We start from the raw sequence: 13,893 nt of genomic DNA, 5'->3' as shown, positions 1-13,893 counted from the left end.
CAGGCATTTGGCAACAGAAATCCACTTGGGACTAAAACAAGTACTACAAATAGTAAGGTTACTAATTACCTGGAGCTTCGTGAGCCTTGACAGCCTTATGCGCTTATGGATGGAGTGAATAGAGCAAAGTCCCTGGCCCAACCCAACCGTGGCCAACCTCGGACGGCCTCAGACGGCCCGCCCTTTGTCCGGGCTTCGTCCGGGCGTCCCGCTCGCGTCCCGCGAAGCGGGTGTCAGCGCCGCTTTTGTGCGCCTCCTGGCGCCCTCGCGTCACTGTGAAGCGCGCCGCCGCGTAGGCTGCCGGGAATTGAAGTCCCGGAGCGGCGACGCGTGCAGTCTGTGCAAAGGATGACTCTCGGCGGTGGCGGCTTGTCTCCGGTGCCCCTGCAGCCTGGAAAGAAAGGTCCGGTCTGTGGCAGCGTCAGCAGGTAAGTGGATGGCTCCCCCTGCTCCGCCGGTGTCAGCGCCGCTCTTGTGCGCCTCCTGGCGCCCTCGCGTCACTGTGAAGCGCGCCGCCGCGTAGGCTGCCGGGAATTGAAGTCCCGGAGCGGCGACGCGTGCAGTCTGTGCAAAGGATGACTCTCGGCGGTGGCGGCTTGTCTCCGGTGCCCTTGCAGCCTGGAAAGAAAGGTCCGGTCTGTGGCAGCGTCAGCAGGTAAGTGGATGGCTCTATCTCCAAACTTGATTTCAAACCTCATCCCCTTTAATATCTGTGATTAAGAGGCCATTACGAGCGATTCCTTATTTGCAAAAGAGTTAGTCTGTACCACCATGTGGTATACATTTCATATTCTTCTATTTATTCACTCATTAATTACTCTTACACAATGCTACAAGCCTCATTTCAGAGCACCGACTTATCATCTGCCATTGCACCCAATTAGCAAGATTTCTAATGTACTTCCGGGATACTTCAGTTCTGTGTAATCATCTTTTGCAACCTGTACACTTCAAAGTGACTGCTGCAAAGGTTCTATTAATGTTCCTTGCATACAAATGAATCGATAAGAAGGGGCAGTGCTTTGAAGAAACCAGATGAAAAAATTACAACAATTAAAGTAAATGCTTAGAGTTGCCCCACCTGCTTTATCTTGATTCAGAATTAGATGAGAAATGGATATTAATTAATCACACCTATAATAATTAGAGGGAGAGTCTGACCTTCAAACAAAATTGTTGATATAGCAGTTTACTCTTGGAAAAGAAACACCCACTACGGTTTGTATTTAAAGGCTCACACATCCAGCCATTGCACCAGCACCCTCCACTCTCCCACTCAGTGCCTCTTTGCAGGGTAGCAGTTCTTCTGGAGCATCATGTCTTACACCCAACATAGTGCTGGTTCCAGCCGGGCTTCAATGGTTGGTGGTGGAGCCAGCTTTGGTGGCTTCCAAGGCGGTTTTGGAGGTTTCCAAGGGGTCTTTAACAATGCAGTTATTGGGAGCCAACCCAGCAACGAGGGCCTCCTCTCTGCTGGGGAAAAGCAGACCATGCAAAACCTGAATGACCGTCTTGCTAGCTATCTGGAGAAAGTCAAACAACTGGAATGTGCCAACTTGGAGCTTGAGAACAAAATCAAGGATTGGTATGCACACCACCGTCCAGCAGTGGCTCATGACTACAGCAAATACTACACCATCATTGCAGAGTTTCAAAAAAAGGTAAGAACATTATAAATCATTAAAAACTGGGCAAAATGATGTACATGATGACATCATTCCTTGTTATTGCTGTAGTGAGTAATGCAGACATTAATTGTTACTTTTTAAGTGTTTGGAGTTGGGGATTTCGTCTCTCATAGTTTCGAGTCGGACTTTACCGGGAGTACAGGACATGTTCTTCCCTTGATGTGTAAAGAAGGGCACTCTGTCTGTATTTATGGACCATCAGCTTCCTTGAATGAAACTGTTACCAAAGTGCGCATGACGCTCCAATACCTTTGAGTCGAACTCGCACTATACAAAACTGCAAACAGATGCAGAAAAATGGTTTCCTGGAGTTGTGAAACCACATGATGCTTCAACTGATACTGCATGGCGGTGCCTGAAATATTAAGTGGCATAGGGAGCGCGGGAAATGGATACTATGTGCATGCACCAGATTGAATTGTCAGAAACGGTTCATAAAACAATCTAAACGTATCCAAAATCTTTTTCTGCAGGATTAGTGACTTATTTTCTGAAGGACCGAATTGCCCTCTTGGAAATGACACTCCACCCGCTGCACCATGGTCTTCAATGTAAACTTTTATTGTCTTCCAGATCATTTGTGCATCTACTGATAATGCCAGGATCGTCCTGCACATCGACAATGCCAGACTAGCCGGTGAAGACTTCAAACTTAAGTAAGTCTGTCAATTTATCCATCTGTGGCAAGTCCTTATCAGAGAGACAGGGCTATCCAAATTCCAACGTATTCCTGACTGTCCTCACCTTCTTTTCCTTCCCTGCCAATTCTTCTACATAGCCTTGTCTTCAGTAGAATAGATCACTGGAACAGCCTTCTGCTTAGGTGTTGCAATACTTGCTCGCACCCTTGATAAGGGTATTACCATTGCCACGTGGACTCTTCCTAGGCTTGCCAGGCACACCAGGACCACCACTTGCCAATATAAGGATAACTCAAGCACTAATCCTTCTCATAAATACCTCTTAAACCTTGAAATCTTAGGGCTTGGTTTAGACCTTCACAGATGAGCCGCCTTCGAGACGGTGGCGGAGGACATCTCCTCCACCACCTTGACCTTGTGAGTCAGGGAGGATTTGGCTCTTGAGACAAGGCTCAATCATTGGACTCACCTCTGATGAATCTGAACATTGAAATGGCTGGCTACCTCTCCATTTCCACTCTTTCCCTCACACCTTTGCCCAACAAAGGTCATTTACTCGGTGCTGTACTCAGTGACCACTTATAACCTCACTCACCTTTCTCAATATATCACCACCTAATCCATGCCTTCTATGTGAAGCCACGTATGTTAAGAAATTACCCATTCAAATACATTTCAAAACATTAAATATGGCAATTATGTTTACTTTGAACCTATATATTTTCTTTCTAATGAATAGACTTTAAATTACCTTTTCCTTTTTTCCTACTTGTGAAATAATCTTTCCTTAAGAGATAAGTACAAGATTAGGGTTCGCTCACTGAAACAACACAAAGATGGGTGACATGCTTGAAGTTTTCTCAGCAACTGGGATCAATTGAAAATATATACCGAGGACTCACATGAGGATAGTGTGGCTGGAATGCATTGCAGGGACCTCTGGATAGCTTAGCTGTGCTGCACAATCATATACCGTAGAGGGATCTTCTGAGCAGAAAACAGTTATGTTTAAACCTTTTGTTTAAGATTATCACAGCTCAATTACCTTGATTCTGTTCATTGAGGTCGTCTGTTTGTTTGCCCGATGAGTAGTATTCAGACCCTTAACCTTTTGGGATAACTTCTGGAACGTACCTGAGGGGCGTGAGAATTATCAGCGCTGTAGCGGCAGGAACTGTTGCTAAAGCGGCGATTATGGGCTTGATAATATGCCCTTGAGAATTCCAATAGAAGCCCATGTTTTGGTGACAATATGGGCTTCTATTGGAATTCTCAAGGGCGTATTATCAAGCCCATTATCTTTGCTTTAGTGGCAGTTTTCTGCCGCTAAAGCGGCGATAAATTTAAAGCCGTTTCTTGATAATATGCCCCTGAATACTCACACTTTTCCCTCCACATTTTTAATTCAAGCAACCTAGGGGGTATAATATCAAGCAGGGCATTAAAATTATCGCCAATTTGGCGGCAGAAAACTGCTGCTAAAGCGGCGATAATGGGCTTGATAATATGCCCTGGAGAATTCCAATAGAAGCCCATGTTTGCACCAGAACATGGGTTTCTATTGGAATTCACAAGGCCATACTATCAAGCCCATCATCGCCGCTTTAGCGACAGCGATTATTTTTAACGCCCTGCTTGATAATATGCCCTAGTACCCACCACAAACTCCATCCTTCTAGGCGCTATCACCAGGTGTTACCTAGTAAGAAATGCAGTGCTAATGGTTTCATTGACCTTAGAATGATACAAGCACTATTTGTCTTTTATCAGTTTACAGACAAATATCAGAAGTGCAATAACCATGAGATCCATCGTAACCCTGTTCTTATTACCTTACTGTACCAATAGTCATATCTGACTTGGATGGTGGGAGGTTTGTAAGGCACTAATCTTGCATGCACAGACCAAAACACAGAGTAGGCTATTTAAAGAGAAATGACATGAATGTCTTTCACAATGTTGGAGTAATACATATATTTTTTTAAACACACGGATTTCGTAGCACATTTGAAGTGACGTAGGGCTTCTGGCAATATGTTGTTGCAAACTTTAATGTACCTGCTTGGAGCCTCAGTTTTAGAACTTGATCTTTCAGATGTGGTTTTCCTTGGCTGTTATTCACGTCTAGTTACTTTTGTTCCCCAGGTTTGAGAATGAGCTGGTCATGCGCCAGAGCGTGGAGACCGACACCAACGGGCTGCGCAAGGTGCTCACTGAGTTGGGTGTGGCCAGTTGTGACCTTGAGGGAGAGGTGGATCACCTGACGGAGGAGCTGGCTTGCCTCAAGAGGAACCACGAAGAAGTAAGAGCAGTGTGGCATGACAGTGCTGGTACCGACATAGTTGGATTTCAAAAACTTGTGTTACACGCCTTTAAAATGCGCTTTCGGATTCTTCAAAGTTTACCCTTTGTTGTGTGTCTACTGTACAAATCTGTGACAAAAGCCTTTGCTATTGTGTTTTGAACTATCTTTCTTTAAAGACTTGGTACACAATATGTTGAGGGAAACTGAATTGTGCTAACAGCTGAGAACATTTGTCACATTATTTTCTGCCATTTTTCCTTGAAAGAGCCTAAATAGTTCCCATTTCTCACGCCAGGGATAGCGTATACTAGGAGTTTTTGTGTCGGAAAGATATTTCTCAACACCTTGGCCGACAATGTACTTAAGGCCAATGCACCATCACACAGTTTATCATCTAAGCTTTGCATTGCACACCAGAAACACCTGAGCAGTGAACAGCATCCCATGTTTGCTCAGACTTTAGCTCTAAGAAGAACATATGTTGTGTTCCCCAGAAATGTAGCCTTAGCAGCAATGTTATTTTTTAGCCTGCTGCATTCCTGCCCAGGTTTCAGTTATGTATTTTTTTATGAATGGGGAGAGAGGATAACTTGAAACTGGAGGGTGGACTATCATTCACCGGAATAATTCAATCATTTTTAGAATCCTTGTGAACTTTTTCTAGAAATAATCAGATTGGCAAACAAGGAAAGTTTCAATACATTACATTGGAAAACATTAATGCATATGTTTCCGGTTTCAACAAAATGTGAACTCTCAGTATTGAGTGATTTGGGCACATGGAGAGAAAACAAATGGGATAGGAGTGCAAAGCAATGGAGTTTGAAACTCATGAATTCAAATTCAGAGCAATGACTACTGACCCACTTCTTTTTGCTTGGGGACACATCGCTCTTCTTCTTAGACAACATATTCTTTCCGAAGGAAATGTATCTTTCTAATTGACAGCATCACCTACCATTTATTCTTTTTGGTGGTCAAAGTTGCCTTTTTTCTCCTAGACCCTAAATCTCCTGTGTTCTATCAGATCATAATTTCCTACTGATAAATGAAATTTCTATTTGACAGATATACCTTCCTATAAGAACATAGGGTCATATGTATCAAGCACAAATGCGTTCGAAAACTCGGCATTTGCGATCGCATTTTTACTAAATGGTACGTATGAAGCAAATCTGCGTACAAAATAAGGAATCGCAAAATTTGCAATTCCTTATTTTGCGATTGCATTTAAGGAATCGCAAATTTTGCAATTCCTTAAATGCAATGTAAGAAGCACCCAAAAAGTGCAATTTCGACTTAAGGAATCGTAAATTACCACCAACTTCAAGTTGGTGGTAATTTGCGATTTCTTTGAAAAATTCACTTTTTTTCTTTTTCAAAGTGCCATGTGACGCACATACATGCCCTGAGGGCATGTTTGAGTGCCACATGTGCACCCATGCTTATTTCAGGGGTGCAGTAGGGTTTCCTTTTGACACCCTTGCACCCTTGAAATTGTATTCTCAATTTGCGATTCGCTAATTGCTAATTGCAAATTGAGAATGTCTTCCCATTCATTCCCATGGGCCTCTAGGCCCACAGGAATGAATGGGGAGGTATTCCTTAATTGTGAATCGCAATTTCAGATTCGCAATTAAGGAATTTGTAGGATTCACAAAATGTATTGCAAATCCTACATACATATCATTTTGCGAGTCGCAAAAAATTGCTATTTGAGAATCGCAAAATGACTTTTGATACATATTCACAATTAAGGAATTTATAGGATTCACAAAATTTATTGCAAATCCTACATACATAGCATTTTGCGATTCGCAAAAAATCGCTATTTGAGAATTGCAAAATGTCTTTTTGATACATATGGCCGATAGCCCTTCCAAGCCACACCTTCTCCGTAACAGTCCACCACCCGGCCTGTGCCAGGTCTTTTCATTCACAAACATACAGCTTTCTAATCGAGCATACGTTTTCCCTCACACTATAGGACCTTCTCTCAGACCACAGCTTCATAAACTCTCTAGTTAATACCATTTTTAAAGCACTTTAAACAAGGTGGTGCTGTTATCAATGGATACCGTTCTCCAATGTAATGATACTCAATTTGCATAACCTTAAAAGAGTGAAACACCGAGTTGCCGCTGTGAAGGATTTTGAACCCGTAACTTGCAGGTTACACCAGATCTCAGCAGCAATCAATTTGTCTGCTGAACCATCTGCCTGCAACTAGACTGCATCTCCTTACTAGCAGACCTCACGACCTTACTGCTAAAAACACATCGTCCAATTTCTAGACTGAAAATTTACTGAAATTCTGTCTATTACATCAGACACAGCAATTCATCTGCTGCGTCAAAGTGTCCCAAATATGACCTTAGGGTAACCTCCAGTGTAGCACTTAAAAAAACTAAAAAGCAGTGCTATAATTTAAAGGTATATCTACTGAGATCCCCTTTGGAGAATACGATGCCGCTACAAAACAGTAACCATGTTCTGCTCTATAGCGGTATTTGATGTGTGGTGATCCACAACAGCCAACTAGGTTATGACTTGTTTTGTGAAAGTAATAATGGATGTTGATAAGTGATGGCTAGAGATAGCAGCTGCAGCCACTGACATACCCTTTGGCACCTCTTTCACTGCTCTTGCCTTCACTGATGTCAGGGATCAGAAGAGACTGAGATAAAAGTAAGTAAATATAGTTCAAATACCATAGTTCTGCCTGTAATGTGCAATCATTGCCCCTTTCCTCCCACCTAACAACCCAATAGATGGTGCAAAAGGGACCAAGGGTGGGTTACTGGTCAAATTTTTGATGTTATTGTGGCATCTTCGCGAACTGACTTATTTAAAAGGCCTATAAAAAGAGCAGAGAAAGATACCCTTGTATTCTTGCCTATGGTTAGTAGTGGTTAATGCCCTTGACATGCTGTTACTCCCCCTGCAGGAACTGAAGGGACTACTGGGAACAGAAGGGCATCTCAGCGTAGAGATGAATGCTGTTCCAGGCATCAACCTACTGAAACTCCTCGGCGACATGCGAAGCCAGTACGAGGAAATGGCGGAAAAGAATCGCCGGGATGCCGAAGCAAAGTTCCTGGAAGCGGTGAGGAGGGGAGGAATGTTGTGTGGGCTGTGGGATTACAAGGATTGAAGTATGGAAAACCTAGATATTTTTCAAGACCCTAATGTACCATGAAATGCCCATACGGATGTCACCAAGTCAGTCCCACTCTAGGCTCTACGTAGCACGTGACTGACTCTACCCAGGGCTTACCAGCCACACAGAGTCCCTACAGATTAGTCCACTCTGATGCCTTAGGTTTGGTAAGATGTGTGCTTTTAATATGGATTTGTAAATTGTTGGTCTCTTTCTGTAATGGCACAGATAATCTAAAAATGCTGGAATGGAGTACATCCCAGAGCAACTATCAGTCGCTGAGACTACTTCAAGCAGTTTATCCATCACTTTTTGTGCAGTCTAAACATGTGAAAGTTGTTCATGCTGTCTCCTAGAGCATTGCAATCAAGCAAGAGATCTCCGCTGGGGCTGAGGAGGTGCAGACAAGCAAAAAAGAAGTCTACGACTTAAAACGCTGCCTCCAGGCCATGGAAATTGACCTGCAAGCAGCTCTGACGATGGTAAGTTGTGACAATTATACAAGTTGTTTCTCAAGAGACGTCCCTGTTGGCAAATATTTCAAAGCATTATTGGTTCAGAAATTCATTATAGCACATAGGATTCTCTCCTTAGTCTGAAGGCACTTGCATAACTGCCAAGTTTCTTAGGTCCATGCTTGGGTCCCTCTACAGTTCTTTATTTTCCAGAACTCGTAAAGCTAGTTTTATAATGGGATAAAATATACCAACAAGTCCCAGAATGCAAATAAAAAATCTGAACTGGAGAAGCTAGTCACATATGAACCCTGACATCTTGGCTGAGCTGCACCTATCAATATTAGTCAGAAGTCTATACCTGAATTTCATACCTAAATGTACTTGACTGCAGTATATTATTCTGGATGTGGGGGAAGGGATGAAGGCTACCGCAATTTTGCTTCACTCTTGGCCCATTGCCATCTAGAACACATTCCATCTAGTTGTTTCAGGTGTACATCTTGTCTTTTTTACACACAGAAAAAATCCCTTGAAGCCAACTTGGCAGAAACAGAAGGGACCTACTGCGCCCAGCTGGCACACCTTCAAGAGAGGATCAGTCAACTAGAGGAGGAACTTGAAGGAATCAAGGAAGAGATGGAGAACAACATGGCAGAGTACGAGCAGCTCCTGGACATCAAGAGCCGGCTGGAGAGGGAGATTGAGACCTACCGGTGCCTGCTAGAGGGTCAGGGCAGGTAAGACGATGGCAAATCCTGAACACCTACACTTTAGCAATATTTAGGTTCCAGGCAAAGTTCTTCACCTGGGGTACCATTGCAGTGAAGAGAGGAGCCCTAACTCGCTCAAACAAGAGATATAGGAAACCCCTAGGCAACATCTTGCTGGAATCCTGTCATGTCTATACAGCAAAACATGCTTATAGATTGATTACAGGAGAGAACATTCTCAGTTAACTTTATGTATGTTGTTTCCTTTTAGTGGCCATGGAGACCAAAAGGCCAAGAGTTATGGCTCTCACTCATCCAGGGGTAAGTGTTCCACCTTTCTATTTGCTTTTTGAAAATGGCTGAATATCACAGTGTCTGGTTCTTGTGCTATATTCCCACCTCTGTGTTTGCGGTCCTGTCTAGTATAATAAAGTTTTCCACCAAAGGACACCTATGAAACATAGTTCCAAAGTGGGTCCTGTAGTTTTTGAAATCCCATCTGATAGGGGAAGTATTTTCCCTTTATGGATTTTGACCTCCACTGCCCAACTTCTCTGTATGTATTAGTACGAAAAGAGGTGACGCTGCTCAAGCAGGCCTAATTCAAGGAAGCAATTAAAAAAGTGAAGCTCTGCCCTTCACTTTTTTGAGGCATTAAAGGTTCCACCAAACAAAGCACTAGAATAATCTAGACATTTTTTTCCCAATGTAATTCCTGGCACCTTTTCCCAACTTTAAAACCTAAAGTTAGCACATGTGAGTGGCCCTTTTGTTCCCTCTTTCCTTTTCTCTTAAAGTGAAGAACAACGATACATCACTATTTCATGATGATGCCTTTGCATGTTATGTTATATTATGTTATTTGATGGGTATTTACAGAGCCCACGACTCGCACCGGAGTGTATCCTGGCGCTGGTAAGCAAGTGCTGAGTAGGTTGTGTCTGTGCCACGTTTGGTGAAGAGACAAGTCTTTAGATTCTTGCAGAACTCAAGTACTTAGGAGAAGGCCAAACAAAGTAACAACGTAACATGCTTCTCTTCCACTAGAAACGTGCTCGTGAAAACAAGGAGGGAAAAAAGATCGGGATACTAAATTGGAGGATTCTGAGATTTTGTTTTGTGGGCTCCATAATGTACCATCAATTTTTTGGGTGATCTTCCTCTTGAGGAGTGAAAACATTTCTTTTGCATAAACCATAAGTGACATGTAAGGCCAGAATTACATTATATTTCTACCTGATTAAAAGTAACTCCTTTACTTTATTTATTTATTTATTTATTTTTAACATTTCTAAAGCGCTGCTTATACCCGTAGGCGTCTTGGCGCTGTAACAATGATAAATGCTTTTTTCATCAGAAATTATTGAATTAGTCTGAACCTACAAATGTTTGAAGTGAAGCACTCATAGTTATGCGGAGTACTGGACTCAATATACCTGATACAGTGGGGGTCCCACTCTATTTCTCCTTCATTGATCATATATAAGGTACCTTCTCCCTCAAGCGTACACTCACTCCTTTCTACCACTAAGTTGCTTCGCTGTGGGATCAAGGTGGAGACCTACCTACGACTCCTGGCTGAAGGACTGCAGACACTGGAGGCGGCCTGGTGACTGGGTTATATGAAGACAGTCATCTAAGTCTAGGCATGTTTGAGCCAGAGAGGTCAGGATGGTCAGGATGTACCAATGACGGATTGATCAAAGAGGGGACATTTTAGGATTCTTACATGAGACGCATGCATCGCGATTAGAATGTTTACCTTAGTGCCTACTGATAATATTTGTATATTCATATCTTGACATGCCCCAAACAGAATGTTTAGCTTATGTACAATACCAACTATAAAATTCACAAGAAGCACATTCCTTATCAGGAGAACCTTTTCACGAGGCACTTGCAACAATATTAAGATTGAAAGGCAGGTGAAAGGCTGCCATTATAATTTGAACATTCCCACGCAGTGCATGCACCAACTGGAATATTTATGCTCAAGACCCGTTTTAGAAATCTATTTGCCTACCTGAGTAAAGTTTAATTTAGGTACAAAAATATTGCATTGTAGATGACAAACTATATTTCCAGAGTCCTAAAATAGGTGCAGGATTCCATACTTGAGCCAACATGTCCACGTAATTCTCTGCCTTTATACACATCTTTTGTTATCTCAAGATATCCCACCTGCATTCCACTGGTTTCCTTTTCATTTCTTGTTTCAGCCCCGGCGCCAGTTAGAAGCCGCGTCGTGAAGACCATCGTCCAGGATGTGATTGACGGCAGAGTAGTCTCACAGGAGGAGAAACAAAGTGAACAGAAAATATAGACAGAAGCTGGGCCTCTCCTCATGGAACCGCTGATCGACCGGGAAACCTACAACCGGATGCGATGCACAAACCCTTGCACTCTTCTGCTTTTTCTGGTGGGTTTCAACTCTTCGAACATAACCGCAGAATCCTGTGGCCAAGTTAGCTCACTGAGCAACACAACAGCAGCCCTCGTGCATACAAGCAAATGAACCCAAAAGAAATGAGAGGACACCTAAGAAAACGGAAGAGCGCCCGTGATGTCATCACGTGCCTTATAAATAGTGAAGAATCGGTTACCAACATTTTTAAACTTGGGTCAATGGAAAGCATTTTAAACGTAATATCGGTTGGGACTTTGCTTCTGAAGACTCCAAAAAGTGCCACCTCGGCGGGGGGCCGCTGGGAAGTGGAGCTATTCACTGTGCCAAGGCTCTTACTTTGGGTTTTATCTTGGTCTCTATGCCTCTCTTTACCAGAAAATATAAATTTCTGTTTCTGTGCTATTATTATTCAATAAACTATACTTTTGAATACAAAATAAAAGGGTGTATTTTCTGGTCCCAAAAGGGTAGAAAACATGTCACCAATTACGCTATTTATGTATTCAGAAATCATCATTTAATTTTATTTCCTGGAAGTTAGTTTGGTATCCAAAGTAGTACTGAAGTCAGTGGGGGACATTCGTTTCCCGAATTTCTAGTTGAGGAGGCATTTGAAGAACATATGCTCAGAATAGGCGGACATATGACAGTGTGTGTGTATAATATATGTGTATATATATATATATATATATATATATATATATATATATATATATATATATATATATATACAATGTATATATATTTATACTTAGGAGAGGAGCGCATTGGTTGTAGGGTCAAATCAAATCAACCAACCAAACAAGCAGGAAATCACTGGGCAAGGTGGAATTGAGTGTTTATTTACCAGATCAGACGCATTTCGGCCTAGCCGGGCCTTGGTTACATAACCCTAAGTTGCAAACATAGTCTAGACTCAAATAAATACAATACATAATACAAAATACAGATAATGTTTCAGGGCCGTCATCCTAGAATGGTGTCACGGTGCCTCAGGCATTGTAACAAATAAATAAATATAACATAAATGTCCACGTGTACCTGAATACATGCAAGTATGAAAGGAATCAAGCCCAAGTGGATATAATCAATGGCAGCATACAGGTTTAATAATTGGTAAGAGGGCCTACATGGGATTTTTTAAACAAAAAACTCTTCTAGAATCATACAATATAAATTTATGAAGCCCTAATTAATGGCTTATAGATAAACTCGCCTTGAATGAATATAATTAATTTTGTTAATTTACTTGCTATAAGCCACTAATTAGGGATTCATACATTTATTTCTTTTTGATCCTAGAAGTTTTTTGTTAAAACAACTCGCTTGTAGGCACTCTTACCAATTATTAGCTTTGATTTACCCAAGCCTTCAAGGGTCTATTGGGTTGCCCAATTTTTTGTTAGCATACAAGTTTAAGCATTGTGTCCCAGGATGTGGCAAGGCAGCGGGAAGTTATGCCTCAGTAGGCCAAAGTTATCTTGCATGGGAGAACTTCATATCATGTCTGTGTCCCATCTTGGTAAAGTGTCCAGGTCCCAAAGCACTAAAGCAATGAAAGCACACTAGAAATTGGCATGTTCAGGGTAGAACTCTTCTCATAAAGCGCTGCATCAGAAAACTCCTACTTACTTGGCTAATGAGCTTGAACTATCTGGTGGGAATCGAGCCCTAAGAAGATCTCTACCATTAAAGCCACACAAGTTCAAAAAGATGAGAACCTACAGCCGCAGATTTTCTGGTCTTGCTCCAAGAATATGGAATGCTCTCCCTTCCTATATCAGAACGAACCTTTCTACCGCTGCTTTTAAAACTGAAATCAAAGCTTTATTTCTCAATAGCCACCTGTACCCCTGCAAGCTATCAGTATTCTTTCACATCACTGACCCACTGATCTGCCATGCAGTGTACATCCGTTGCCACTACATTTAGCTCTATTGTTTTCTGCATTGGTGAATGTGATGTATTGGCCTCTTTATCAGCGAACCTTCTTAACCACAATGTACAGCGCTCTGATACCCTGTTGGGTCTTGTTTACGCCATATAACACCTTTCAAATAAATAAATAAACAAATCAATGTGGAATGGCAGAGGTACTACAACCTCAGTGGGTGGCATGGGGGTACCAAAGACATAAAAAATAAAGAAATAAGATACAATAATAACATTTTGAGGAGGATAATCACACCCCAGTGGGAAGAATCATCATTGTGAAGGACCGCCAAATACCCCATGGCACCATTCTAAGATGGCACCCATTAAACATTATCTCTATTGTGTGCCCAAGGACCGGCTGTGCCAAAACGAGTTAATGCAGTGAATAAACAGAAAATGTCCCCTTGCCCCATATGAGCACTTCTCGTTTGGACATATATACACACACCTAGAAGGCCAGATTTAAACATTTTAAGCGTAGATGTGTGTATTGCCACAAACAAAGTTTTATGCTTTTCTGACATGCACAAAACAATTCTGCATAAATTTGCACACACACATACACACCCACACACACACACACACACAC

General features: G+C 42.1%; 1 protein-coding gene across 1 annotated transcript; it reads left to right on the top strand.

Moving 5' to 3' along the window:
- The first annotated feature begins 1,248 nt into the window (after positions 1 to 1,248).
- LOC147717257 (keratin, type I cytoskeletal 12-like) lies at positions 1,249 to 11,811 on the top strand. The gene is made up of 8 exons (XM_086924203.1): positions 1,249 to 1,661; positions 2,262 to 2,344; positions 4,475 to 4,631; positions 7,582 to 7,740; positions 8,151 to 8,276; positions 8,772 to 8,989; positions 9,234 to 9,283; positions 11,182 to 11,811. Exons 1-8 carry the CDS (start codon positions 1,317 to 1,319, stop codon positions 11,283 to 11,285), a joined length of 1,242 nt encoding a protein of 413 aa, XP_086780329.1. The 5' UTR covers positions 1,249 to 1,316; the 3' UTR covers positions 11,286 to 11,811.
- The last annotated feature ends 2,082 nt before the right edge of the window (positions 11,812 to 13,893 follow it).

The sequence above is a fragment of the Lissotriton vulgaris genome, chromosome 5 (genome assembly GCF_964263255.1).
Source record: "Lissotriton vulgaris chromosome 5, aLisVul1.2, whole genome shotgun sequence".
In the NCBI taxonomy this organism is placed as follows: domain Eukaryota; kingdom Metazoa; phylum Chordata; class Amphibia; order Caudata; family Salamandridae; genus Lissotriton; species Lissotriton vulgaris.
This window is presented reverse-complemented; position numbering and strand designations above follow the sequence as displayed.